The sequence below is a fragment of the Euleptes europaea genome, chromosome 14, assembly GCF_029931775.1.
Source record: "Euleptes europaea isolate rEulEur1 chromosome 14, rEulEur1.hap1, whole genome shotgun sequence".
NCBI classification, from domain to species: Eukaryota; Metazoa; Chordata; class Lepidosauria; order Squamata; family Sphaerodactylidae; genus Euleptes; species Euleptes europaea.
In genome coordinates this window covers 55,099,451-55,122,312 of record NC_079325.1, presented here as the reverse complement: position 1 = coordinate 55,122,312, position 22,862 = coordinate 55,099,451, and the positions used below count along the sequence as shown (strand labels likewise).

Here is a 22,862-nt window from a genome sequence, read left to right as displayed (position 1 = left end):
GGAGGAGTGTAAATTTGCACTGGGGCTGTCCATTAAAATTAACTAGTAATCGGTTTGAGATGGAGGAAGTGTCTCTTCTTCATGTAGCGCTTTGTGAAACTGTGGAACTCTTTGCCACCAGATGATGTTTCCATCAATCATCCATTTACTTGTTTTCCTATGTTTCTCAAACACTAGGACTTTAGTTTTGTTATAATTTATAGATAGTGCTTCATTTTTACAGAATTTAGCTAATCTTCTTAGCACTCTTTTCAAGCCCACCTGTGTTCTGGACAGGATCACCACATCATCCGCGTACATTAACAGCAGAATATTGTGCTGTTCAATTTTCACGGGATGCAGATCCTCTGATTTTAAATAATCTGCAATGTTGGTAATATAAAAGGAGAACAAGGCAGAAGCCAAAAGGCATCCCTGTCTAACACCTTTGTTGAAATGGATTTGGTAAGACTTCCATTACATCTAACTCTGATGGATGTCTGTCTGTGTAGCACCTGAATGAGATGTAAAAGCCTCCTGTCTATGGCGGATTCCCCTAACTTACACCAAAGCCGGGCCCTAGAAACAGAGTCAAAGGCCGCTTTGAAGTCAACAAACGTTGCATAAAGAGAGGTGGCACTTTTTGATCTGTACTTCTCAATGAGGTGTTGCAATACTAAACAGTGCTCCCCCGTACCTCTTCCTTCTCTAAATCCCGCCTGGGCTTGCACAAATATTTGATCTTGATTTAACCATTGTAGAAGCTTTTCAAGTAGATGCCTAGCATACACCTTCCCGATTATATTCAGTAAACTAATTGGTCTGTAATTGCCAGGATCTTTTCTATGTCCTTTCTTATAGAAAGTAATAAGTATCACCAGATGATTTCCACTGGCTTTTTAACAAGGACTAGGTAAAATCATAAAGAGTACTGAGGAGCATTAGAAGTTCCATTCCAGTCCAGCATCCTGTTTACCAAAGAAGCCAACCAGATGGCTCAAGAGGGACCACAAGCGGGCAGGACATCCCCTGTTGCTGCCTTACCATCAATTGCTATTCAGAGGTACCCTGCTTCTGAACATGGAGGTTCCATCGAGCCATTGATGGACCTCTCATCTTCCACGACTTCGTCTAAACCCTTTAGTTGTAGTTTATTGTAATTCTGTCATTGCTATGAACAGGACCTCTATGGCGACAGCAAGCTTCTGTTTGCGGGGCAGGAATAACAGAGAGCATTTGAAACCTTTTCCTGCTTGTGGAACCCTCCCATGACTGTCTGGCTCACTAATGCAGCACCCGAGATGAACCTTCTGGCCTAACCCACTGTGGCAGATCTGCCTTGTTACTAACTGAAAACAGAGAAACACAAGAAAATAAACTAAAAATGCATAATTGCACCAGGCGCTTTAGAAGATTTAAAAAAGAGAGAAAATAAATCCATGCTAGTTTCTAAGAAAGTGTATCACAACACACATTCTCTTTGCTTTCTAACCAATGGTGAGAAATTCTATTATAACAGCCCTTGGTATTTATTTAGGCAGCATCTTTGAATGACCAGAACGATCCTTACGCACCTCTGCCACAATTCTTACAACATCATAAGAAAAGCCATGCTGGATCGGACCCATCGAGTCCAGCAGTCTGTTCACACAGTGGCCAACCAGGTGCCTCTAGGAAGCCCACAAGCAGGACGACTGCAGCAGCAGCATCCTGCCTGTGTTCCACAGCACCTAATATAATAGGCCTGCTCCTCTGATCCTGGAGAAAATAGGTATGCCTCATGACTAGTATCATTTTGACTAGTAGCCATGGATAGCCCTCTCCTCCATGAACATGTACACTTAAAGCCTTCCAGTTTGGCAGCTTTTTTAGTTAACATCGCTTTAAGGCAGGGCAGCATTACTGTCCCCACACTGAGATGATGGTGGCCAGAGCTGGTAATGGTCTGTCCTCGGGATGAGCTGACAGGGCCCTTCTTGGCTGTTTTTGGTTTCGTGTGTTGCCGTTTTAATCATTTTCAGGGTCACGGCTTTTTCAGTGCCGACACTGATGATTTTTTGGCGGGGAGGATACACCATGAATATGCCATTCTTATGGTATGTACCATTTATATGGAGGTGACCTAAAAATAACATTGGGGGAAATATGTTAATTTTAACAGAAAAAATTCAGCACGAGGGAAGAACTGGTTCTAAAAAAGAAACAAACAAAAAGATTCATGGATTTGTTTCTCACAAGGGAGGCTGCGATCCAGCAAGGACATTAGAATCAAACCAAATAGAGTGATGAGACTGAATTTTAATATCTGTCTGTGTATAATCAATAGCAATTCATCCAAGGCTGCCCAGACAATTCATGGCTGAGCTAAGATTTGAACCAGGGGACCCCCCCACACACACACACACAACTTGTTTCATCAGCTGTCAGAGATGTTTGTGAAGAACTGACATTAGCTTGCTCTACCTGGTTCTTCCTTATTTATAAATGTTCTCCCCACCCAGACATATTGAAAAACCTTTCCCTAGAGAGCAGATGTGTTTTGTTCAAAGCCCAGAGTATAGGGTGGCCGGGAAGGGGGGGGTACGGGAGGTAGGTGCCAACTGCAGTTAATGGTTTGAAAGAGGAAGACCTCTTTAGACAGGCCAGAGATGGGAGCTGCTTTCCACACACCCACTGGCTCTTTCTACAGACGAGCAAGAACATAACGAAGGTTATTCCTGTTGGCGCGATGCCCAGCAAATCCATTTAATGACGGGTGAGTTGTTGGAAAAGGTCCCCTTTGCATAGATAGTTAGGGAGACCTTATATTATATGATGATCTCCTCTGCTATTATTGCAGCAAGGGCTTTGATCTAAAAATAGAGAGGCCTATCAGAATCATAGAGACGGTGGACTTTGTGCGGGGAGGGGGAAAGAGGCATTAATGTATGCTGGCCATATCCAGATGCATACCGGTATTTCAGCTGGGCTGATAAAGCCTTTGCCATTTCTTTGTCATTTTTTTTTAAAGAATACTTGTAATCAATGTATGTACATTTGGTAAAATAAAAATAAGCATATTTGTATGCACAGGCAATGATGGATGGCTTTGCTCATGTCGTCAGTCATGAATGGACTTGTGCTCCAATATTTATGCTCCCAGTTTTGCAGGGCTGGGAAAAAAGAGACATATTTTTCACATCCCTGTTCTCATACAGATGTCTCCAGCCTGAGCCCCCCACAACCCTTGTATGTTCTTAGAGATGTATGGATGCCCATTTTGTATGTATTTGTTGGGAGTGTTTTCCTCCTGCCTGTTTTCTTCCCTCATTTTTCTATTCTTCCACACTGGTTTTACACCCTTTATACAGTAAAGCACAATTTTTACAGCATTTTGTGCAAACAGAGGTGTAGATCTTAATGTCTGTTTGGCTATTGGATTTTGTTATCTTGAACGGGAAAGGATGGCCGTGCTTTGTCCCCAATGCTGAGAAACTGCAAAAGCAGCTTCAGCTTTTCAACTGAACTAGGTTACCCAGGAAGATTGGTAAGATTGCCCTGCATATTCAGCTTCCTCAGCTCTATGCTAGAATTGTTTCCTCTGTGGCACACTGTCCCGCTCTGTTTTAAAAAACAGTCCGTCCTTTGTGGTTAATGGTGTTCTTAAAAATACAATAACCATCATCCTAAGTATACTTCAGTGGCTGCAGTGTGTAAAATGGCAGGGTGTTGTTCCTTAGTATTCATGCACATACAATTACATGGAAATGTACAAGAGTCCAGATGCCACAGAGAGAGAGAAAGAGGCACATTAAAGTGGTGGAACATGGGAGGGGGTGAACCTTCAGAGGGGTATCATGAGCAGTTCACAGGAATGGTTCAGATAGAATGACAAACCATGGTTTGCTGTTGTGCGAACACATGAAGCTGCCTTATACTGAATCAGACCCTTGGTCCTTTAGGCTCACGCACCCCCCCCAACCCTTCCCACTGTGCATGGCTCACTAACGAAACAATCTGCATTTGCGGTATGTTGGAGTTTGTTGTTGCATCCAGACTGCAAAATATGCTTTGTTCTCTTCGAAACGGATTTCTAAACTCTGGCTTGGGGGAAGAAGAACAAACCGTAGTTTGTAGTTCAGCTGCTGTGATACTTGATGGCTTGTCATTATGTCTGAGTCGGGCTGTGCACAGGATTTGAACAAAGCATCCTCAAGAGGCCAAATGAGGGACAAAATACGGAAAGTGATTGATCACTGGTAATAGGGATTCTTTAAAAATGTGTTGTTGGAGGAGAGATTTACGGATACCATGGACCGTAAAAGGCAGTACAAAAGAGGTAGACCCATCAATAAAGGAAGCTATGGCCTTTACTTTGTAAGACCTGAGCAAGGCTGTTAATGATAGGATGTTTTGGAGGTCATTAATTCATGATGGTGGTGGAAAAGTACCATCAGATCACAGCTGGCGTAGGGTGACCCTGTTGTGTTTTCAAGGCAAGAGATGGTTTGCCATTGCCTGCCTCTGTGTAGTGACCCTGGACTTCCTTGGTCCTCTCCCATCAAAATCCTAACAAGGGCTGACCCTTCTTAGCTTCCAAGATCTGACGAGAGTGGGCCAGCCCGGGCCATCAAGGTCAGGGCCATTAATTCATAGGGCACATAATGTGTGGGCACAAATAGGGAAAGCTGCACGACAGAGGCCTTCTGGGAGCTAGGCTCGTCTCTGAGGCCTCTGCTCAAAAAACACCGGCCTCTAAGGCTCAAGAATTTTGCTCCCTCCCTCCTCCCTGTGAATGGATCCTGCCCTTTCCTGTCCCTGTATAAATTTCCCCTTCCTGTCTTTGATCCAGCATGTACAGTTAGCAGAATCAACATGGAAAAGTTTCCTTTTGACTATATTACTTCAGGGTGCAGGTGCGTGGCCTGGTTGAAATGCTCCCTCGGAAATAAGAAGGGGTGGGGAGACCTCCCTGATCACAAAACTTAGTATGTGAAAGGAAAGAATGCTACTGGCAGCCTAATTTTCTCTGTTAATGCCACTGGGGTAGCCAAGTTAGTCTATTGTAGGGAAAAAACAGAAGATTCTGAAGAAGTGAGCTGTGGCTCAGTGGTAGAACCATCTGCTTCATATGCAGAAGGTCCCAGGTTCAATCCCCGGCATCTGCAGCTGAAAGGATCAGGTAATAGGTGATGTAAAAGACCTCTGCTTAAGACCCTGGAGAATTGCTGCCTGTCAGAATAGTCAAGACTGATGAACCAAGGACCTGATTCAGTATTCATGTTCATGAGAGCCAGCATGGTGTAGTGGTTAGGAGCGGTGGACTCTAATCTGGAGAACCGGGTTCGATTCCCCCACTCCTCCACATGCAGCCAGCTTGGGCTAGTCACAGTTCTCTCCGAACTCTCTTGGCCCCACCTACCTCACAAGGTGTCGGTTGTGGGGAGAGGAAGGGAAGGAGATTGTAAGCCACTTTGAGACTCCTTAAAAATGTAAAGAAGATCTGGGTATAAAAACCAACCTTTCTCCTCTCCTCATGAAAAGCTCTGATCTTGCAGTGGGGCATCCCCTACATGTGACCCCCTCCCGTGTATTCTATCATGTCACCCTTACTGATGCTGATCTGTGCCCAGAAAAGACAGAGGAGGCAACGCCCTTGCTGGAGGATGAAGAAGAGGAGTTTGATTTTATAAGCCGACTTTCTCTACCACTTAGGGGAGACTCAAGCTGGCTTACAATAACCTTCCCTTCCCCTCTCCACAACAGACACCCTGTGAGGTAGGTGGGGCTGAGAGAGCTCTAACAGAGCTGTAACTTGCCCATGGTCACCCAGCTGGCTTCGTATGTAGAAGTGGGGAAACAAATCCAGTTCACCAGATGAGCCTCCACCATTCATGTGGAGGAGTGGGGAATCAAACCCGGTTCTCCAGATCAGAGTCCACCTCTCCAAACCACCACTCTTAACCACTACACCATGCTGGCAGAGGATACCGTTGGCTGCCCCTTCGCATACAGAAAATCAGCCCAAATCTGTGCCCTTGCTTTAGCAAAGATTACTTTTCTGTTGACTGGTAAATCCAGATAGAGGCCAGCAAAAACTGAGCCTGGGGGACAGTTGCTGATTGTTCTTCCAATACAAATAAAGCTCTTTTGTCCCAACCTTTCACAAGTAAAATGTTTCACATGATCTCTGTTCAATGCAGTAGCACAAACTTTCTGTTTCTTCCTCCCCCGCTCCCCGTCTCATGGAATAGCCCTAGGCCGTGTCCACTAAGTCGTGATTCTCAGTGGCAACGTAATGTTCACATGGCAGTTGACTCTGCACTTTTCTGGCTGACGTTCCCCTGGGATTGACATCCCTATCCCCCCTGTCACACAACTGGAGAGGCTATTATAAACGGGCAATTGGCATATCAACATAATGTTACGATGTTCTATCCCTTAGATCCTCTGAATTCCTACCTTTCATTTTAAAAAGTATCTAGCCACTTTCCTTGGGGAGATGCATATCTCCCCAATGAAAAGAGATAGGGGCTTAAAAAAATAAAAGGTGTGAATTCAGATGAATTAGTAGGTAGATCCTTATAACATTATAATGCTATAGCAATATGTCAATTGCTGATTAAAAAAAGAAACTTCAGTGGCGAGTGGGGTGAGTCAAGAGTTAAACATGGAAGATGGATGATTGATTAGCAGATACCAAAAAAAGAAAAAGGGAATAAAAACCCAACTCAAATGAATTAGGTAACCGAAAGGTTGAAAAAAGCCAGATATAATACCTAATTCACTGGTTATGGATATTCCAAATAAACCCTGTTCTGGTTTGGATGCCAGACTGGAGCAAAACCTCCATGCAGCCTTAATTTAAAACTTTGTACTCAATCTGTCATCAGAACTGCATCATATCCAGGACTGGCTCCAGGGTTTGGGGGACTCCAGCATTCCAGCGGCCCCCATCCTAAGCACTCTTCCCATAAGCTCCAGGAGGAGACGTCAAAGGATGATTTCCATGCTCCTTTAACCTCCATCTGAACCAGCAAAGCTCACTGTTCATTGATCACATTTATGCTGCCCTTCCTTCAGGGTGTTCAGGGCGGTGGTTGTGGTTTCTGTCCCCACCATTTTGTCTTCACAACAACCCCGTGAGGCAGGTTAGGCTGAGAGCAAGTGACTGGCCATAGATTGTCTTATGAGCTTCATGGCTGAGTGTGGAAGTTTTTCCCAGTAATCTTATGCCCATTTTACAAGTGGAGAAAGGTGGAAGTATGGCTGAGAGGGTCCATCTCATCCCAAACGTCTCAAGATTTTCAGCTGGTGCTGAACTTTATCTCTGTGGGACTGAGTTCATCCTTGCCTTTTTTGTCCTGCCTTTGCTTCAAGGAGCTCTGAGCTCCATGCGTGGATCTCTCTCACTTTATCCTCACAACAACCCTATAAGGCAGGTTAAGTAGAGAGTGTTTGGCTCAAGGTCACTGAACAAGCTTCCATGGCAGAGTGGCTATTTGAACCTGAGACTCCCAGATCTGACTAATACAGTGATCTGGAAACATATGAAATGTATTCAAGTCCAGGATAAAAAAAGTTCTCCTTGTGAACAATTGCCGCATCCTTTTGCTTCCTGTGTGATTTTAAAAACCAGTTCACAGTGACTCAGGTACAGAAATCTCTGTGAATATTTAGCAGGAGTGATGTATCACATGACACCCTATTTGCATCAGGTGCATTAAATAGATTTACCACTAGATAACAATGCTTGATGTAGCTGAACAAATTCCTTCTTTATGGCTACACTTGTGCCTTGCGATTAAAACAACAACAGGGTTTGTGACTTTCTCTATAAAAGCAAAATAAATAAATAAATAACATAGCGAGTTTTTGATATTTTAAATACAAACTGCTCCCTTTCCTTGCTGTTATTCTCTGCTAATCCTTCCTTTTGCTATCCCTTTGCATTATTCTGATTTGTTGTTTTTTTGCAAAGGTTTTTCCAGGTTGCGACTGCCACCAAAAAAACTTCTGCTGGCCCCACTTGAGATTAGTTTCTCCTCTCTTACATCTTTCGAGCTTGTTTTTGCAACCTGGGAAATGAGATTTACAGATTGTACTAAACTGAAATATCTGTTGTTGGCCAGACAGTTCTTCCAGATGTGGAAAATGTGCGGCTCTGTCCTTTAGTTCTGCCTTACTTCTTTGTGGTTCTTGTGGGGAAATGATATATCCAGGAAATTAAACAAAACAAAGCCACAACAAAACCTCCATCTACAGAGGCAGAAAACCTCTGAATACCAGGGCTGGGAGGCAGCATCGGGGAAGGCCCCGGCCTCTGTGCCCTGTTTCTGCATCCTTCATGGCAATCGTTTTGTCTGCTGTGTGGAACAGGATGCTGGACTAGGTGGGCCACCGTCTGATCCAGCAGGCTCTTCTTAAGTTATTTTGTTTTAAAAGCCACACACACCCAAAACATTGGCAGCAAATGTTTCTTTTCCTTCCATATAATAATAAACCTTAGGATTTAGATTGCACATTCAGTGCTCAAAGCTCTTAACAAGCATTATCTTGCTGTGATCCTTACAGCAGCCCTCTAAGGTAGTCCAGTGAGGTAATCCCCCATGTTGGGAGGCAATACTGAGACAGCGTGGCTTATTAGACCACCTACTAAATGTATGGTAGAGGTGAGGTTTGAACTGGAGATCTCCTAGCTTCCGGGTCATTCTCTTTACTCGCCACAGTACACAAGCTTTTGAAGCATGTGGGTACAGGTAGAGGACGCTCCCGAGCAAATAATAAAATAAATACATGAAAGCTGTCTCACCTTGAGGCTGCCACTCGTAATGTGAATGGCCTGTCTTGCTGCTCAGAAAGTGAATGCTTTTCTAGGAAGGTGGAACGTCTTACGTCACCCGGTCAGGCCAATCAGCTGTTTTTGTGGCTCTTCTGGGTATGCATGGTCTCTCCCCCGCACCCTTCCTGCCTTCAGTCAACATTAAGCAAAAGCAAAATGCTAGTAAGCCAGCTGCTAGTAAGCCATTTCTGCACTGCACATCATATCAGACACAGGGAATAATAGGTATCCCTCTTAATGGATAAGAAAGAGGAGATAAAGGATCTCTCTTCACCCTTAATGAGTCTAGAAACAGTATAAATACAGCCACAGTACATTAAGCAAAAGCATACTATTTCTAAATGTTTTTAAAATTGATGACCCCCCCCCACACACACACACACCTCAAATGACTGGTGGTTTTTGGTGGCTGTAATGAAATTAGAAGAAGAGTTGGTTTTTAGATCCCACTTTTTCTCTACCTTTAAGGAGTCTCAAAGCGGCTTACAATTCCCTCCTCTCCCCACAACAGGCACCTTGTGAGGTAGGTGGAGCTGAGAGAGTTTGGAGAGAACTGTGGCTGGCCCAAGGTCATCCAGCAGGCTGCATGTGGAGGAGTGGGGGATCAAACCCAGTTCTCCAGATTAGAGTCCACTGCTTGTGTGGAAAAGTGGGGAATCAAACACGGTTCACCATATTCGAGTCCACCACTCTTAACCACTGCACCATGCTGGCTAGCCCAAGCTAGCCTGATCTTGTCAGATCTCAGAAGCTAAGCAGGGTCAGCCCTGGTTAGTATTTAGATGGGAGACCACCAAGGAAGTCCAGAGTCTTGACTTGGAGGCAGGCAATGGCAAACCACCTCTGTTAGTCTCTTGCCTTGAAAACCCTTTAGGGTCACCGTCATAAGTCAGCTGCGACTTGATGGCACTTTCCACCACCAAGCCTCCGGTGTGCTCTCTCAGCTATAGACTCCCTCAAACATTATAGAGCAGCTCCTGAAATTCCAGCCCCCTCAAATTCCACCCTCGCTCCACCCTTTTGTTCCTTGCTATTACTCTCAGGATGCCTATGGGAAGAGATGATGGTCCGTTATGATGGGTGTAGGGTGCAGGGGCCCTAATCTAGATGGACCAGGGTACCCTGATCCCATCAGATCTCAAAAGCTAAGCAGGGTCAATCCTGGGAGACCGCTAAGGAAATCCAGGGTTGCTCCGCAGAGGCAGGGAATGGCAAACGACCTCTTACCTTGAAAATCCTACGGGGTCGCTAAAATTCATCTGTGACTTGACAGCACTTTCCACCACCACCAGTTTTATTGCTGTGTTTTTATGGGAACTGATCTCCCCCCCCCCCCCTTAGCTTGAAGTTTCTTTTGGGTTAGTAGGTTTTAACGATGTCGCAAGGTAGCTTGATCGACTTGTTAGTACCCTTTATTTGTTTGTCTGTAACTGGGGCCTGCCTCCAGCATTCTTGGAGGCTGTGTCATATAAAATAAAGCAGTGTCTGATAAGCAGGCAGCTCCGGGCTCATTGCAGAGTCCTGTCAGAGGATGGAAATAGTGCGTGTGGCAGAACTTTGGCATTCTGTGCATGCTCAAGGCTGCTCTTGCCTTTGCCGTTGTTTCCACATCCCAGGTCTGAGCAGAATTGGCTTCCGGGGCTGAACTTCAATAAGACTTTCAGTAAATTCAAACCCTGCAGAAATCAAGCATAAGAGAGAGAATTTTGCGGTGATGGTAGTAAAAGCTCTCCCTTATCTTCTGAGCAGGCATTTTAAAAAATCTAGAAACGGAACAGGTTACACAGCTGCCAGGAGGCCCAAAGAGGAATTTGTTTGCAATAATAATGAAATAGGGAATTGTTTTTCTCCCCTGGTGTCTTTTGGTAACGTCATATTGCAGCAAACACAGGGTCTTAAAAAGAAAAAAAGTGTGTGTGGTCGGAAAAGGCCAGAACGGTGCGGGTGTCATCAGTTAAAGGGAAAATATGAGTACTTCAGAGCTGGGCTATTGCCAGGGATGCCGGCTGCATTTCCTTTTATGGTTTTGGCTGGCCTTTGATTGAACACTCTCTGTAGGTGGAACTTGGGTCGCCCCGCTGAAGTTGCTCAAGGGTTTACTTAAAAGTGATCCTGAACTAATTCCCGGTTACAGGTTGCTCATGCGGCCCCCACGGGGCAGTTTTAGCACTGGCAACAAAAATGTGTGTTTGGGAGGGAGAGGTCCTATGTTGAGCCTTACTCTGGACCTGGAGGGCGCTTTATTCTCCCCCTCCCTTGGTACTAGAACGTGTTGGCGCTCAGTGGAATTGATGGGCTGTAGATTCATGAGCGACAAATGGAACAACTTTTTACAACACATCATTATGTGATAAAACTCATGGCCACAAGAAACTCACAGCAGTGGAGGGCGGCCGTTTGGATGGCTGGTAAAAGGGATTCAACAGATTCATGGGGGGGGGGATAGGTCCATCAGTAGTTATTAGCCAGGATGGCTAAATGGAATGTCCATTTTGAGAGACAGGTCAGCTCTGCAGACCAGAAGCAGGATGGTGGTGGTGGAACAGTGAATGGTTCTGGTTTTTGTGCCTCTAGTGTGGCATTTCTGGGGCATCAGCCCTGCTACTGTGGGATACAGGATCCTGGACTAGATGGACCACTGGTCTGATCTAGCAAGGTTGAGTTTATGTCCATCTAGCCCAGCATCCTGTTTCTCTCAGTGGCCAGTCATATGCCTGTGGGAAGTATATCCGTGACACATGAAGGTACTCTGCTGTTGGCCTTCATATCTGGTATTTAGAGGCATATTGTGTCTGAACATGGAGTTTCTATTTGGCTACTGTGGCCAGCAGATCTTCACAGACCCATCTCCTCGAATATATTAGATCCCCCGATGACCCAGGCTTCACGAGGTTGCTGCACAGAGGCAGGCAATGGCAAACCATCTCTGAATGTCTCTTGATACCTCTGCAGGGTCGCCATAAGTTGGCTACAACTTGATGGCCCTTTCCACCATTGATGTCATTTTAATCCATCTAACCCAGCAGCTCTCACTATATCAGGTAGTAACAAACAGCAGATCCTGCTCTTTGGATCAGTCAAGGGCAGAAAGCCAGACTTCAAATGGTTTGATCATACCTGGCCAGTCTGGAGGTGAAATGCTGGACCAGAGAGGCTGATGCTTCCTTTCTATGCTTGCCCTTAGCACGTGAGGTCACAGGTAGTTATCTAGGCTACCTTCTTAATTTTATCCTCACAACAATCCTGCAAAGTAGTCCAGCACTCTGGCTACTAACTACAGTGGCTGTCAACTTTGGTGTGTGTGTGTGAATGTGTTAAAGGTAAAGATAATCTCCCTGTGCAAGCACTGGGTCATTACTGACCCATGGGGTGACGTCACACCCCGACATTTACTAGGCAGTGGTTTGCTATTGCGTGGGGTTTTGCCATTGCCTTCCCAGTCGTGTGTGTATTGGTGTCACTTAAATGTCCCTGAGCACTTATGAACTAGTCATGGGCGAAATTTATGTATACAGGCTCCATCTATAAAAAAAGATTGCATTGCAATATTGAAATGTTACACTATAAATGTCTAATCAATTTTTATAGGCAGTGGAAACATTTGGGCAAGCCAACAAGTTGCTTGTGGCTGTAGTTTATTTCGAACCATCTTCAGCCTGTTCCCTCAGTTGGATTTGTGACTTTGGGCCAAACCAGATATGACATTTAGGGGTCTGCGGGTGGATCTCCCTAATCCAGGTGTCCCTAACCTTTTTGAGCCTACGGGCACCTGTGAATTTTCCAAAGGGGTGGTGAGCGCCACCCCAAAATGGCTGCCTCGAGCAAAATGGCTTCCATAGGAGGTGGAGCTAAACTTCCCATCCCTCCTTGTGAGTGATAACTTTGTTTTTCCTTCTTCCCAACAGCACTTCCACGATGGACGAAAAGCACAACAACATATCGAAACGTGCTGGAAGCAGCTTGAATCGGTGAGTGAGAAGGACTGTATCCTGCCTAACAGCAGGACAAAGGAAGCCCAGCTCTGAAATTGCCATCCTCGAAGGAGTTATAAGGGGACAGATCAAGGAAAAGGAAGCAGCCACTGCAATGCACAGCTGCAGTAGCTTTTGGTTTGCCTCACGGTTCTTTGCAGTCCGCTTGCGGTTGGCGGGGGCTGTGGCACCGTGCTGCTGTGCTCCCCACCCCCCCTTAAGCCCCTCTGCCAGTATTTCCCTTTATACTTAGGCAGAATGCCAGATGATACATTCCCTCTGCATAAGTGTAAACTCTTCTGTTGGAGGAAGGGGCCACTTGGGCTGAAGGAAGGCTTCTTGGAGGATGGTTGGACCCACCCCAATGAGTTTAGAAGGGGGTCACTTGGTTTAGGATTGGCCTGGGAATGATTCCGTGGGTGTTTGGCTTGCCACACTGGGGCAAACAGAAAAAAACAGTTGTGTCAGGAGCTGCCTGTCTGTCTCATTGCAGCTCTGTAAGGTTATTTCAGTTTGGAAAAATATCGTGCAGATGAATCTCTAATCCTGGCTAGGGAGATTTAAAAAGTGTTGGGATCTCCATACAGAGAACTCCTGCCTCTTCATCCACTTTGGTCTTTGGTCACCAGCTTGCTGGGGGAATCCTCATCAATTTCCCTTCACATTCCTCAATCTCCTGGAAAGCCACTCCCAAAAGAATATATTGGCAACTGTTATCTGGAAGTTTGTCTCTTACAGCACCCAAAGACCCATGAAAGATGTTTGGTTGGGACGATTTTTTTGGGGGGGGGGCATTCTTTAATTCCTTGCAGAACTTAATCCTTTCCTTTTACCTGCTCAGAGTAAAAGACGTTTTGAACGGGATTGCAAGGAAGCCGACCGAGCGCAGCAGTATTTTGAAAAGATGGATGCAGACATCAATGTAACAAAAGCGGATGTCGAAAAGGTAAAAAAGAGGAATAGGGTGACGGAGAAGATATTTGTTGTTTCTCTCTTCTGGCTGTACTGATTCAGTAATTGATGTCATCCCTGTGTGGGCTCAATTACTAGTGTTTATCTGCATGTGTGTGTTTTTCTACCTGTGTCTCAGTGTACTCTGGTTCTCCCTTATATATCAGGAACAGACTTTTTGTTTTGTTATCAATCCCTAATAAAATTGGACTAGAATCTTACGATGCCTTAAAGACTTACAGATCTATGGCAGCATACGTTTTCATGGTCTAGAGTCCACTGCACAAAGTGTGTCTTTGGCGCATATGCACATGAGCATGAAGTGGGAGGGGGAGTGGAAAGAGTAGGATGAACAGGCCATGAAATGCAAAAGGTCCAGTCTGTAACTTCTCCACACAATGCCCTAATGCAGGGGTTAATTCACAGTGAAGAAGTGAGCTGTGGCTCACGAAAGCTCATACCCTACCAGAAAATATTTTTGTTAGTCTTTAAGGTGCTACTGGACTCTTGCCCCTTTCTACTAATTCAGGGGTGTCAAACATAAGGCCCGTGGGCCGCATCCGGCCCCTTGAGAGCTCTTATCTGGTCTGTGAGCCTGCTGAGGCAGCCACCCCCCCCCCCACACACACTCTTGATCTGGGTTGGTGAAGCCCGGCCCGACAAAGCAGTATTTATGTCATATCCGGCTTAACGGCTGAGTTTGAGACCCCTGCTCTAATGTATACTGAATACTGTGGGCACATTTGGAATTCTGATACAGCACGGTGGGCACAGCCAGGCAGTAAAGATCTTTGTGCTGTGATGAAAGCTGCTTCCAGTGGAACATTTTAAAAAATCTGCACAGCCAATCACATTTCCAATAGCCAATGAGAAGTCATGCTGGGTAAAAGCCCCACCTGGTGCCGCTCACTTTGTGTTAACACTTGGCAGGCTCCAAGAAAGGTGTCAGTGGGCGCTCTGGTACCCAACAGGCACCACGTTGGGGACTGCTGTCCTACACTCTAACCACTACACCATGCTTAGCTCTTCTCCCACCTTCCTTAAGAAGAAGAGTTGGTTTTTATGTGCCTACTTTCTCTACCACTTAAGGCAGAATCAAACCGGTTTACAATCTCCTTCCCTTCCCCTCCCCACAACAGACACCCTGTGAGGTAGGTGGGGCTGAGAGAGTTCAAAGAGAACTGTGACTAGCCCAAGGTCACCCAGCTGGCGTCACGTGGAGGAGTGGGGAAACAAATCCAGCTCACCAGATTAGTGTCCTCTGTTCATTTGGAGAGTGGGGAATCAAACCCAGTTCTCCAGATCAGAGTCCACCGCTCCAAACCACCGCTCCTAACCACTACACTGGAGATCACTGTGGGATCTGATCACACCCAGAACAATACCATGTGCCCAAGTGCTTATTGTGCAATGATGTTGCCGTAATTTGAGAAGGGGATTCTTCAGCGTCTCTGTGTGGTGGTCTTACAGCTTTTTCCATCACTGTCAGCAGGAGATTCTGGTCTTCTTCCAACACAGGTGGCTAAAAATAGTCAGGGTGGTCCCCTTGCCCTTTGGCAGGCTCATGTCCTTCTCCCTGGATATAACCACCAGCTGGCAAATAACTAATTTTAAAGAGGCAGATTTCCAGAAGGGAGCGATGCTCTTCCGCACTGGCAAACACAGCTAGTTGTCCTGGTGGCAGTTTGAGAATGAAGAGGGGTGTCAACTCTTGTGGAGCAGAGCTCACGTCACTGAATGGATCTTGCCCACAAAGATATATTGCACAGTTCCACCAGCTAGCCTTCTAAGATGTTACGGGATTTTTTGTTGAGGGATCTGTTTAAGCCGTTTGTCAGCTGCGTTTGCAGAGGTGGAGAAAGATGACACCAAGCAGTCTGGAAAACTAGGCCCAAAACTGGTGGGATGCTGCCAGTGAATATTCTCAGCAGGGCCACGGTGCAAGCGGGGGGGGGGGGGGAGATGAATGCCTCCCTCCCATCCTCCAAGAGGTTTTACTGGTGGAAACTGTTCTTTTATTGGTCCTGGAAGGGAACAAAGGAAGACGCCCTCTAAACTCCCTTCCAAAGCCAATAAAAGTGCAGGAAAACTTAGGCAAAACTGTGGGGGTGGGTGGGGGATTTAACCTTAGGGCCTCCCATAGGTGACAGCAGCTCAGAATCACAAGTTGTTTGGGCAACTGGGGTAAGGGTAGCAAGTAAACGGGAAGACTTATCAAAACGAGCACAATATTAATTAAGGATGTAGCAAACGTCCTCTTTGCAAATGACCTTCCCTTTAGCCTTTTGTGTGGTTTGCCTGCAGAAGTTCCCAGCATCCTGGTCACAAATGCCCTTTGGTGGTTGATAGCTACTAGGTATCAGCAGCACCATACCTACAGAAGACACTTTTTAAACATAGGATGTGAATATTTGGGCTTTTGCAGGTGGTTTGTGGGGCTGCAAGGGGAATGGATGCCCTTCCATTGGGGCAGTTCTCCCTTCTTTCTGTGGTTGCTCCCCTCCCCCTCAACAAGTATGTATGGTAAATAAAAAAGAGTTTAGAAGATGGCTCACAAGGGAACTAATCCTTCCCCTTGAAACTGTCTACTGCTTGGGGAAGTGGGAAAATACTGTAATAACACTCAGCATTATGTAGACTTTCACACATGTACAACTCTTCACATTAATCATTCTTACAGCACCCCTCTCAGTCCAGAGTGCTTTATCAGAATGAAGATGAGGCACGGCCTCCAAAAATGGGAGCTACCCACCTGGATCTGTCAGATTTTTATCGCACCTTTCTAACATGGAGCTCAGGGCCAAACTAAACATGTGGGTCCGATCTGTGGACATCACTGCTGTTTTAAAAAATGCTGCAAGGTGCTGCTCCTGTCTGGGCCTGCCGCACAGTGGGCCGAGGGGCCCCTTGCTCCCCCCTGATGCCTTTTCAAGTGCTGAAATGGTCATGGGGGTGTTTGGTCTTCATGGTTTTGCATATGTAGGCATGGATACACCTGACCTGGGTGGTCTAGCCTAGCCAATCCCCTTAAATCTCAGAAGCGAAGCAGGGTCGGCCCTGGTTAGTACTTGGATGGAAGTCCAGGGTCGTGATGCAGAGGCAGGCAATGGCAAAACCACTTCTAAGCATCTCTTGCCTTGAAAACCCTACAGGGTTTGCCAAATCAGCTACGACTTCGCTTTCTACCACCAGCATGGGTGTGTTGTCATCCCTCCCTCAGTTTTTTACTTTCACAACAGTCTTCTGGAGGTAGTTAGGCAGAGAAAGATATAGCTGAGGTCATTAACGCATGGCTAGGTTGTCATCTGTTTGTCCCTGTTCTGTCTCACACTTTCTGATCCTGCGTTCAAAAAATTGAACGCATGGGGACAGGGACAAACAAATGACAACAGGGGTGCCTTCCCCGCCAGGAGAAGCAGTGACACCTCCCCCCCCCCAGTCCCTGCGCCTCTCTGTCACCCCCTCTTGCCCCACTCCTGTTCCCTCCTCCACCTCTCCCCATCACCAGCTGGGGGTTTCAGCCCTCCTTCCTGTAGCATGTAGCCCCACCGTCAGAGGCGGAGCGGCGGCGGCTCCTTCCGAATCTGACGCCGCAAGGAGCTGCCTCTGCTCCGTCTCTGATAGTGGGGCTCCAGGCTGCTGGAAGGCAGGTTGCTGGAAGGTGGGCTGAAACCCTGGCTGGTGCTGGGGGGAGGCGAAGGAGGGAGCAGGAGCGGGCAGGGAGGGGGTGAGAGAACTGGGGGGGCTGAAAGGAGCCGCTGCCACAGCAGCTGGGGCCAGGCAGTGGCTTCTCCCAGCGGGGAGTCGAGCTGAGTGACGGAATGCACCGGAAAACGCCCGCAGCTGCTGCGAGGCTTACTTTTAAATCTGGACAAAGCAGGATTTGGAAAACCTGTGGAAGTTTCTGAAGGAGGTGGGTTGATCTCGGAGCCTGGCCACGACCATGCGTGTTGCCTGGGGAGATTTGCTATATTTGCGGGAGAAACAAGGTCTGAACTGCCATGCATTTTCAACCTGAGTTTCCCCAGCAGACCAAATATGATCCTCCCAGACCATTTCAAATCAGGAAAATGACCCGGGTGGGGGAAGGCTAAACTCTTCTCTGTGTGCACCAAAGCCCCGATCCTAATTGGGCACATTGCACATGGGAACAGAGGAGAAGCCGCCCCTTGCATCTGACTGTGACAGGGTGGGGGGACCCCAGGCCCAACTTGCGCACTACATAACATGTGAATTAGCCCTATGCAGGTGTTGCAAGGAAAAATGGAGGAGGAAATGCCACAGGGCTGCTGTTTTTGGTGGCATCCGTGCGCCTTCCACATCTAATTCTCTAGTTTGCTGCTGTTTGCATCTGGTGCCAGCTGAACCAAGGTTCCCCCCCCCCCCCGGCTCATATCTTTAGCCTGTACGCTTTGTCAGATGCAATGATGCGTCTATAATATTACTGCACAGAGAGGACAGTGTTTTGCGAAAATGTGTGCATCCCTTTCTTTGCTTTGCCAGGAACATGTGATGTGGGTCTTGCTGTTGTGGGTCTTGCTGTTATGTAATTTCCAAGTGCAGAAGAGGGCATTGTTTTATCAAGGGACTGGCTGGGGAGGGGAGGGAGACACAGAAGTGTGCTTTAGCAATGCTTAAAAAACTGCTTAATCTCAAAGGGTGATGCAATAGGACTGTGTGTGTGTGTGTGTGTGTGTGTGTCTTTCTGATCTTTTATTACCACTGCTCTGTATCGCTGGCATCCCAGAGCTGTTGCATGCTCTGACTTACAAAAACTTCCTGGCCCTATCAGCAAGACACCTTGGCTTCATTCAGAGACAGTTGCTGTTTTTCTTGACGGTTCAGTGACCTACTTCCTCTTCCACTAATCTGATTGGCTGACCCTGTTTTGGGGGGAAGACACCTCTGCTGCATTTCCTTGCACTTGATTTTTGGAGAGGAGAGTATTTATTTTCCATATCTGGAAAGATCATTTCAACCAAGCTGCCATAAATGTTGCCCCAAAGTGTGATATCTTAACATTGCTTTTTAGGTAAAAACCCTCCTCGGCAGCTGAGTGACTTGACCACCCCATGATCAAAAGGTGGGAAGTGAGTTAAGTAGAGCTTCTGAAATTGTTGGTCCGGATCCTACATTTAATGGGCAGTGATCAGAGTTGTGTAATGTGCTCCCAAACATTATGATGTGGATGTCTGTATAAGTGTAAATCCTGTTTACACAGGGGAGACATGATAGAGGTCTATAAAATTATGCATGGTTTGGAGAGAGTGGACCGGGAAAAGCTTTTCTCCCTCTCTCTTAATACTAGAACACAGGGTCATTTGCTGAAGCTGAAGGGTGAGAGATTCAATACTGATAAAAGGAAATATTTCTTTACACAATGCATAGTTAAATTGTGGAATTCCCTGCCCCAGGATGTGGTGATGGCTGCCAACTTGGAAGGCTTTAAGAGGGGAGTGGACATGTTCATGGAAGAGAGGAGTATTCATGGCTCCTAGTAAAAATGGATACTAGTCATGATGCATACTTATTCTCTCCAGAATCAGAGGAGCAGGCCTATCATATTAGGTGCTTTGGAACACAGGCGTTACAATGCTGCTGCAGTCGTTTTGTTTGTGGGCTTCCTAGAGGCACCTAGTTGGCCACTGTGTGAACAGAGTGCTGGACTTGATGGGCCTCGGTCTGATCCAGCATGGCTTTTCTTATGTTCTTATGTTTGCATGTTTCCCCCTTCCTTCTTCTCTCTATCTCTTTTTTAAGCGGAAAGAATTTCACCATTAAGGTCTCCCTTTGCATATGTTGCATTATTTGCCTAGTAGAGAGCAGGAGTGACCACTGGTTTCACCATACAAGTCATGTTGCCACATGGTAAGAGCATGAACTGAGCGACAGATAGAGCTGGATGGGGGGTCAGAAGGTCAGCTAGTCTACCCCAGTCCTCCTAGTTAGGGCCATTATTTTTAATGGAGCCTCTTCCTTTACCGATCAATCTACTGAGCCTGGGCCACAGGAAGATGCAAGCAATCGCACAGAAGAAAGACTTGAGTCAATGAGCCAAGCTGCATGAGGTATCAAGGAAAATAATAGCCTTTGGTATTTATATAGTGTTCAAAGCATTATATATACATTGATGCTTTTCAGGGTTTACAACTGCCGTATAAAGTAGGCCAGTATAAATATCCACGTATCTTTGCCCCCTTCCCAAATTACAGGTGGGGGAGGTGCACCGAGTGTGTGGGCAGATATTTATTTGTGTTCATCATACAGTGCAATCCTATGCAGAGTTACTCCAGTCTAAACCCATTGAAATGAACAGACTTAGACTGGAGTAATTTTCCTTAGGGATTGCACTGTTAGAATCATAGAGTTGGAAGGGATTACTGGTGTCATCTAGTCCAACCCCCTGCACAATGCAGGAATTTCACAATTACCTCTCACACAGACCCCCAGCGACCCCTACTCCATGCCCAGAAGATGGCCAAGATGCCCTCCCTCTCATGAACTGCCTAAGGTAATAGAATCAGCACTGCTGACAGATGGCCATCTAGCCTCTGCTTAAAAACCTCCAGGGAAGGAGCTCTTACCACCTCCAGAGGAAGCCTGTTCCACTGAGGAACCCCTCTAACTGTTAGAAAATTCTTCCTAATGTCTAGACGGAAACTCTTCTGATTTAATTTCAACCCGTTGGTTCTGGTCCAACCTTCTGGAGCAACAGAAAACAACTCGGCACCATCCTCTATATGACAGCCCTTCAAGTACTTGAAGATGGTTATCTCAGTCTTCTCCTCTTCAGGCTAAACATACCCAGCTCCTTCAACCTTTCCTCATAGGACTTGGTCTCCAGACCCCTCACCATCTTTGTTGCCCTTGTCTGGACACGTTCCAGCTTGTCTACATCTTTCTTAAATTGTGGTGCCCCAAACTGAACACAATACTCTAGGTGAGGTCTAACCAGAGCAGAGTAAAGCGATACCATCACTTCACGTGATCTGGACACTATACTCTGTTGATGCAGCCCAAGATCGCATTTGCCTTTTTAGTTACCGCATCACACTGCTGACTCATGTTCAGTGTTTGGTCTACTAAGACCTCAAGATCCTTTTCGCACACACTACTGCTAAGACAGGTCTCCCTCATCCCATAATTATGCATTTGATTTTTCCTACCAAAATGCAGAACTTTACATTTATCTCTGTTGAAATGCATTTTATTGGTTTTAGCCCAATTCTCCAGCCTGTCAAGATCATCCTGTATCCTGGCTCTGTCTTCTACCGTATTTGCTACCCCTCGCAATTTAGTATCATCTGCAAATTTAATAAGCATCCCCTCTATTCCTTCATCCAAATCATTTATAAAGATATTGAACAACACAGGGCCCAGGACAGATCCCTGAGGCACTCCATTAGTCACTCCTCTCCAAGTGGATGAGGAACCATTAACTAGCACTCTTTGGGTGCGAACTGTCAACCAATTACAGATCCACCTAACAGTAACAGGATCTAAATCACATTTTCCCAATTTGTCAACAAGAATATTATGGGGAACATTATCAAAAAGCCTTACTGAAATCTTGATAAATTATGTCTACAGCATTCCCCTGATCCAGCAAGGTAGTAACTTTCTCAAAAAAGGAGATAAGATTAGTCTGACATGACTTGTTCTTGAGAAACCCGTGCTGGCTCTTAGTAATCAGATCTATCCTTTCTAAATGCTCAAGGACTGACTGTTTGATGATTTGTTCAAAAACATTTCCCTGTATAGAAGTCAAGCTGATGGGTCGGTAGTTACCTGGATCCTCCTTTTCCCCCCTTCTTGAAGATGGGGACAATATTTGCCCACCTCCAGTCTTCTGGCACCTCACCTGTTCTCCAGTCTCTTAATTATAGATTCCCAAGGCATCTTGCAAAGGGTCAGCAGCTGCAGCCACCAGGGCGAACCCAACAAAAATGCAACCCCAGCAGAGTGAGGCAGTACCATGATAATTTGAAACAAATCAGTGACTCATTAACATTAAAATCTGTAAGAGCAATACAGTAAGTTTTAAAGTACAATTAATTAAGTCCTAAATATACAGAAACCTTTGGTACAAGTTAATTAATAGCAGCAGGAAATACTTCCTTCGAGGCCACCCAGGGAGTTTGTGGCTCAGAGGGCCAAACTAGGCGTCACATTTTATACAGGTTCACCCCGGGGACTCCCAGCCACAGTTCCCGGTGGCCACTCCATTTAGAAGTGCCCCAGGGGTCCGATTCCATTCAGGGCCGTGGTGTGAGGCACAAAGGGCTCCTGCCTCCCCCCCCCCAATGTCTTTCAGAACTGAAAAGCCCCAGGGGCATTCCTTTCCGCATGTGGGAGGTGCACATATCCTGACCCACAGATATCCTGCCGTTGTCCCGATCAAGCAGGCCAGAGAGAGGTGCAGTGCTGGTTACAAGACCTGTGGAGCTGGACAGGAGAGGTGCAGGTTATGGAGGATAGATTTGTGGCCACTTATTTTTTTAAAAAAAATCTTACTGGAGGTGTCTAGTCCTGCAAGAGTCACATGGGGGGTGGGCAGAGAGAGCATATTTCTCAAAGACTACAGCAACACTCTCTGCTAACATTTCCAAATGTCCTGGTGCTTTGTGCTATGGCACAAGACATCCATAGGGAGTCTTTGGTTTGAGCCTTGAACATGCTCTGGTAATTCTGAAATGTTAGATTTGGATCCTGGTACATGAAGAAGATTCCTACCACCTTTACTGATGGGTCCAGAATGTTGAAAGAGCTGTATTTTCTGTGGGTAAATAGGATATGAATGACCGTGAATAGCAAATGAGCCCTGCTGGTGCAGACCAATTGTCCATGTAGCTGAGCATCCTGTTTCTCACAGTGGCTATCCTGATACCCTTGGAATGTCTATGAGCAGCCCCCCACTAATATTCTTCATTAGATTAGATTTCTACCCTGCCTTTCCCAGCCAAGGTTGGGCTCAAAGTGCTATTTAGAAGTATACTGCCTCTGACCGCAGTTGACAGTCCTCTCCTCCATGAAAGCGTCTAATCCCCTTTTAAAGCCACACGAGCAAATGGGCAAGATGGGGAATTGGAGTTTGGGCATTGCGTAGCGTTTCCCCTTGAAGACAGCAGCCAAAAACACAT

At 46.2% G+C, this 22,862-nt stretch overlaps 1 protein-coding gene across 18 annotated transcripts in view; it reads left to right on the top strand.

Annotated features, from left to right (window-relative positions):
- FNBP1 (formin binding protein 1) overlaps positions 1–22,862 on the top strand; it is a 231,185-nt gene that overhangs the window by 113,616 nt on the left and 94,707 nt on the right. For all 18 annotated transcript variants that reach the window (XM_056860326.1, XM_056860325.1, XM_056860335.1 and 15 more), the window contains exons 5-6: positions 12,706–12,768; positions 13,613–13,717. In XM_056860326.1, coding sequence (XP_056716304.1) covers positions 12,706–12,768; positions 13,613–13,717 — 168 coding nt within the window. The remainder of the gene's footprint in view (positions 1–12,705; positions 12,769–13,612; positions 13,718–22,862) is intronic.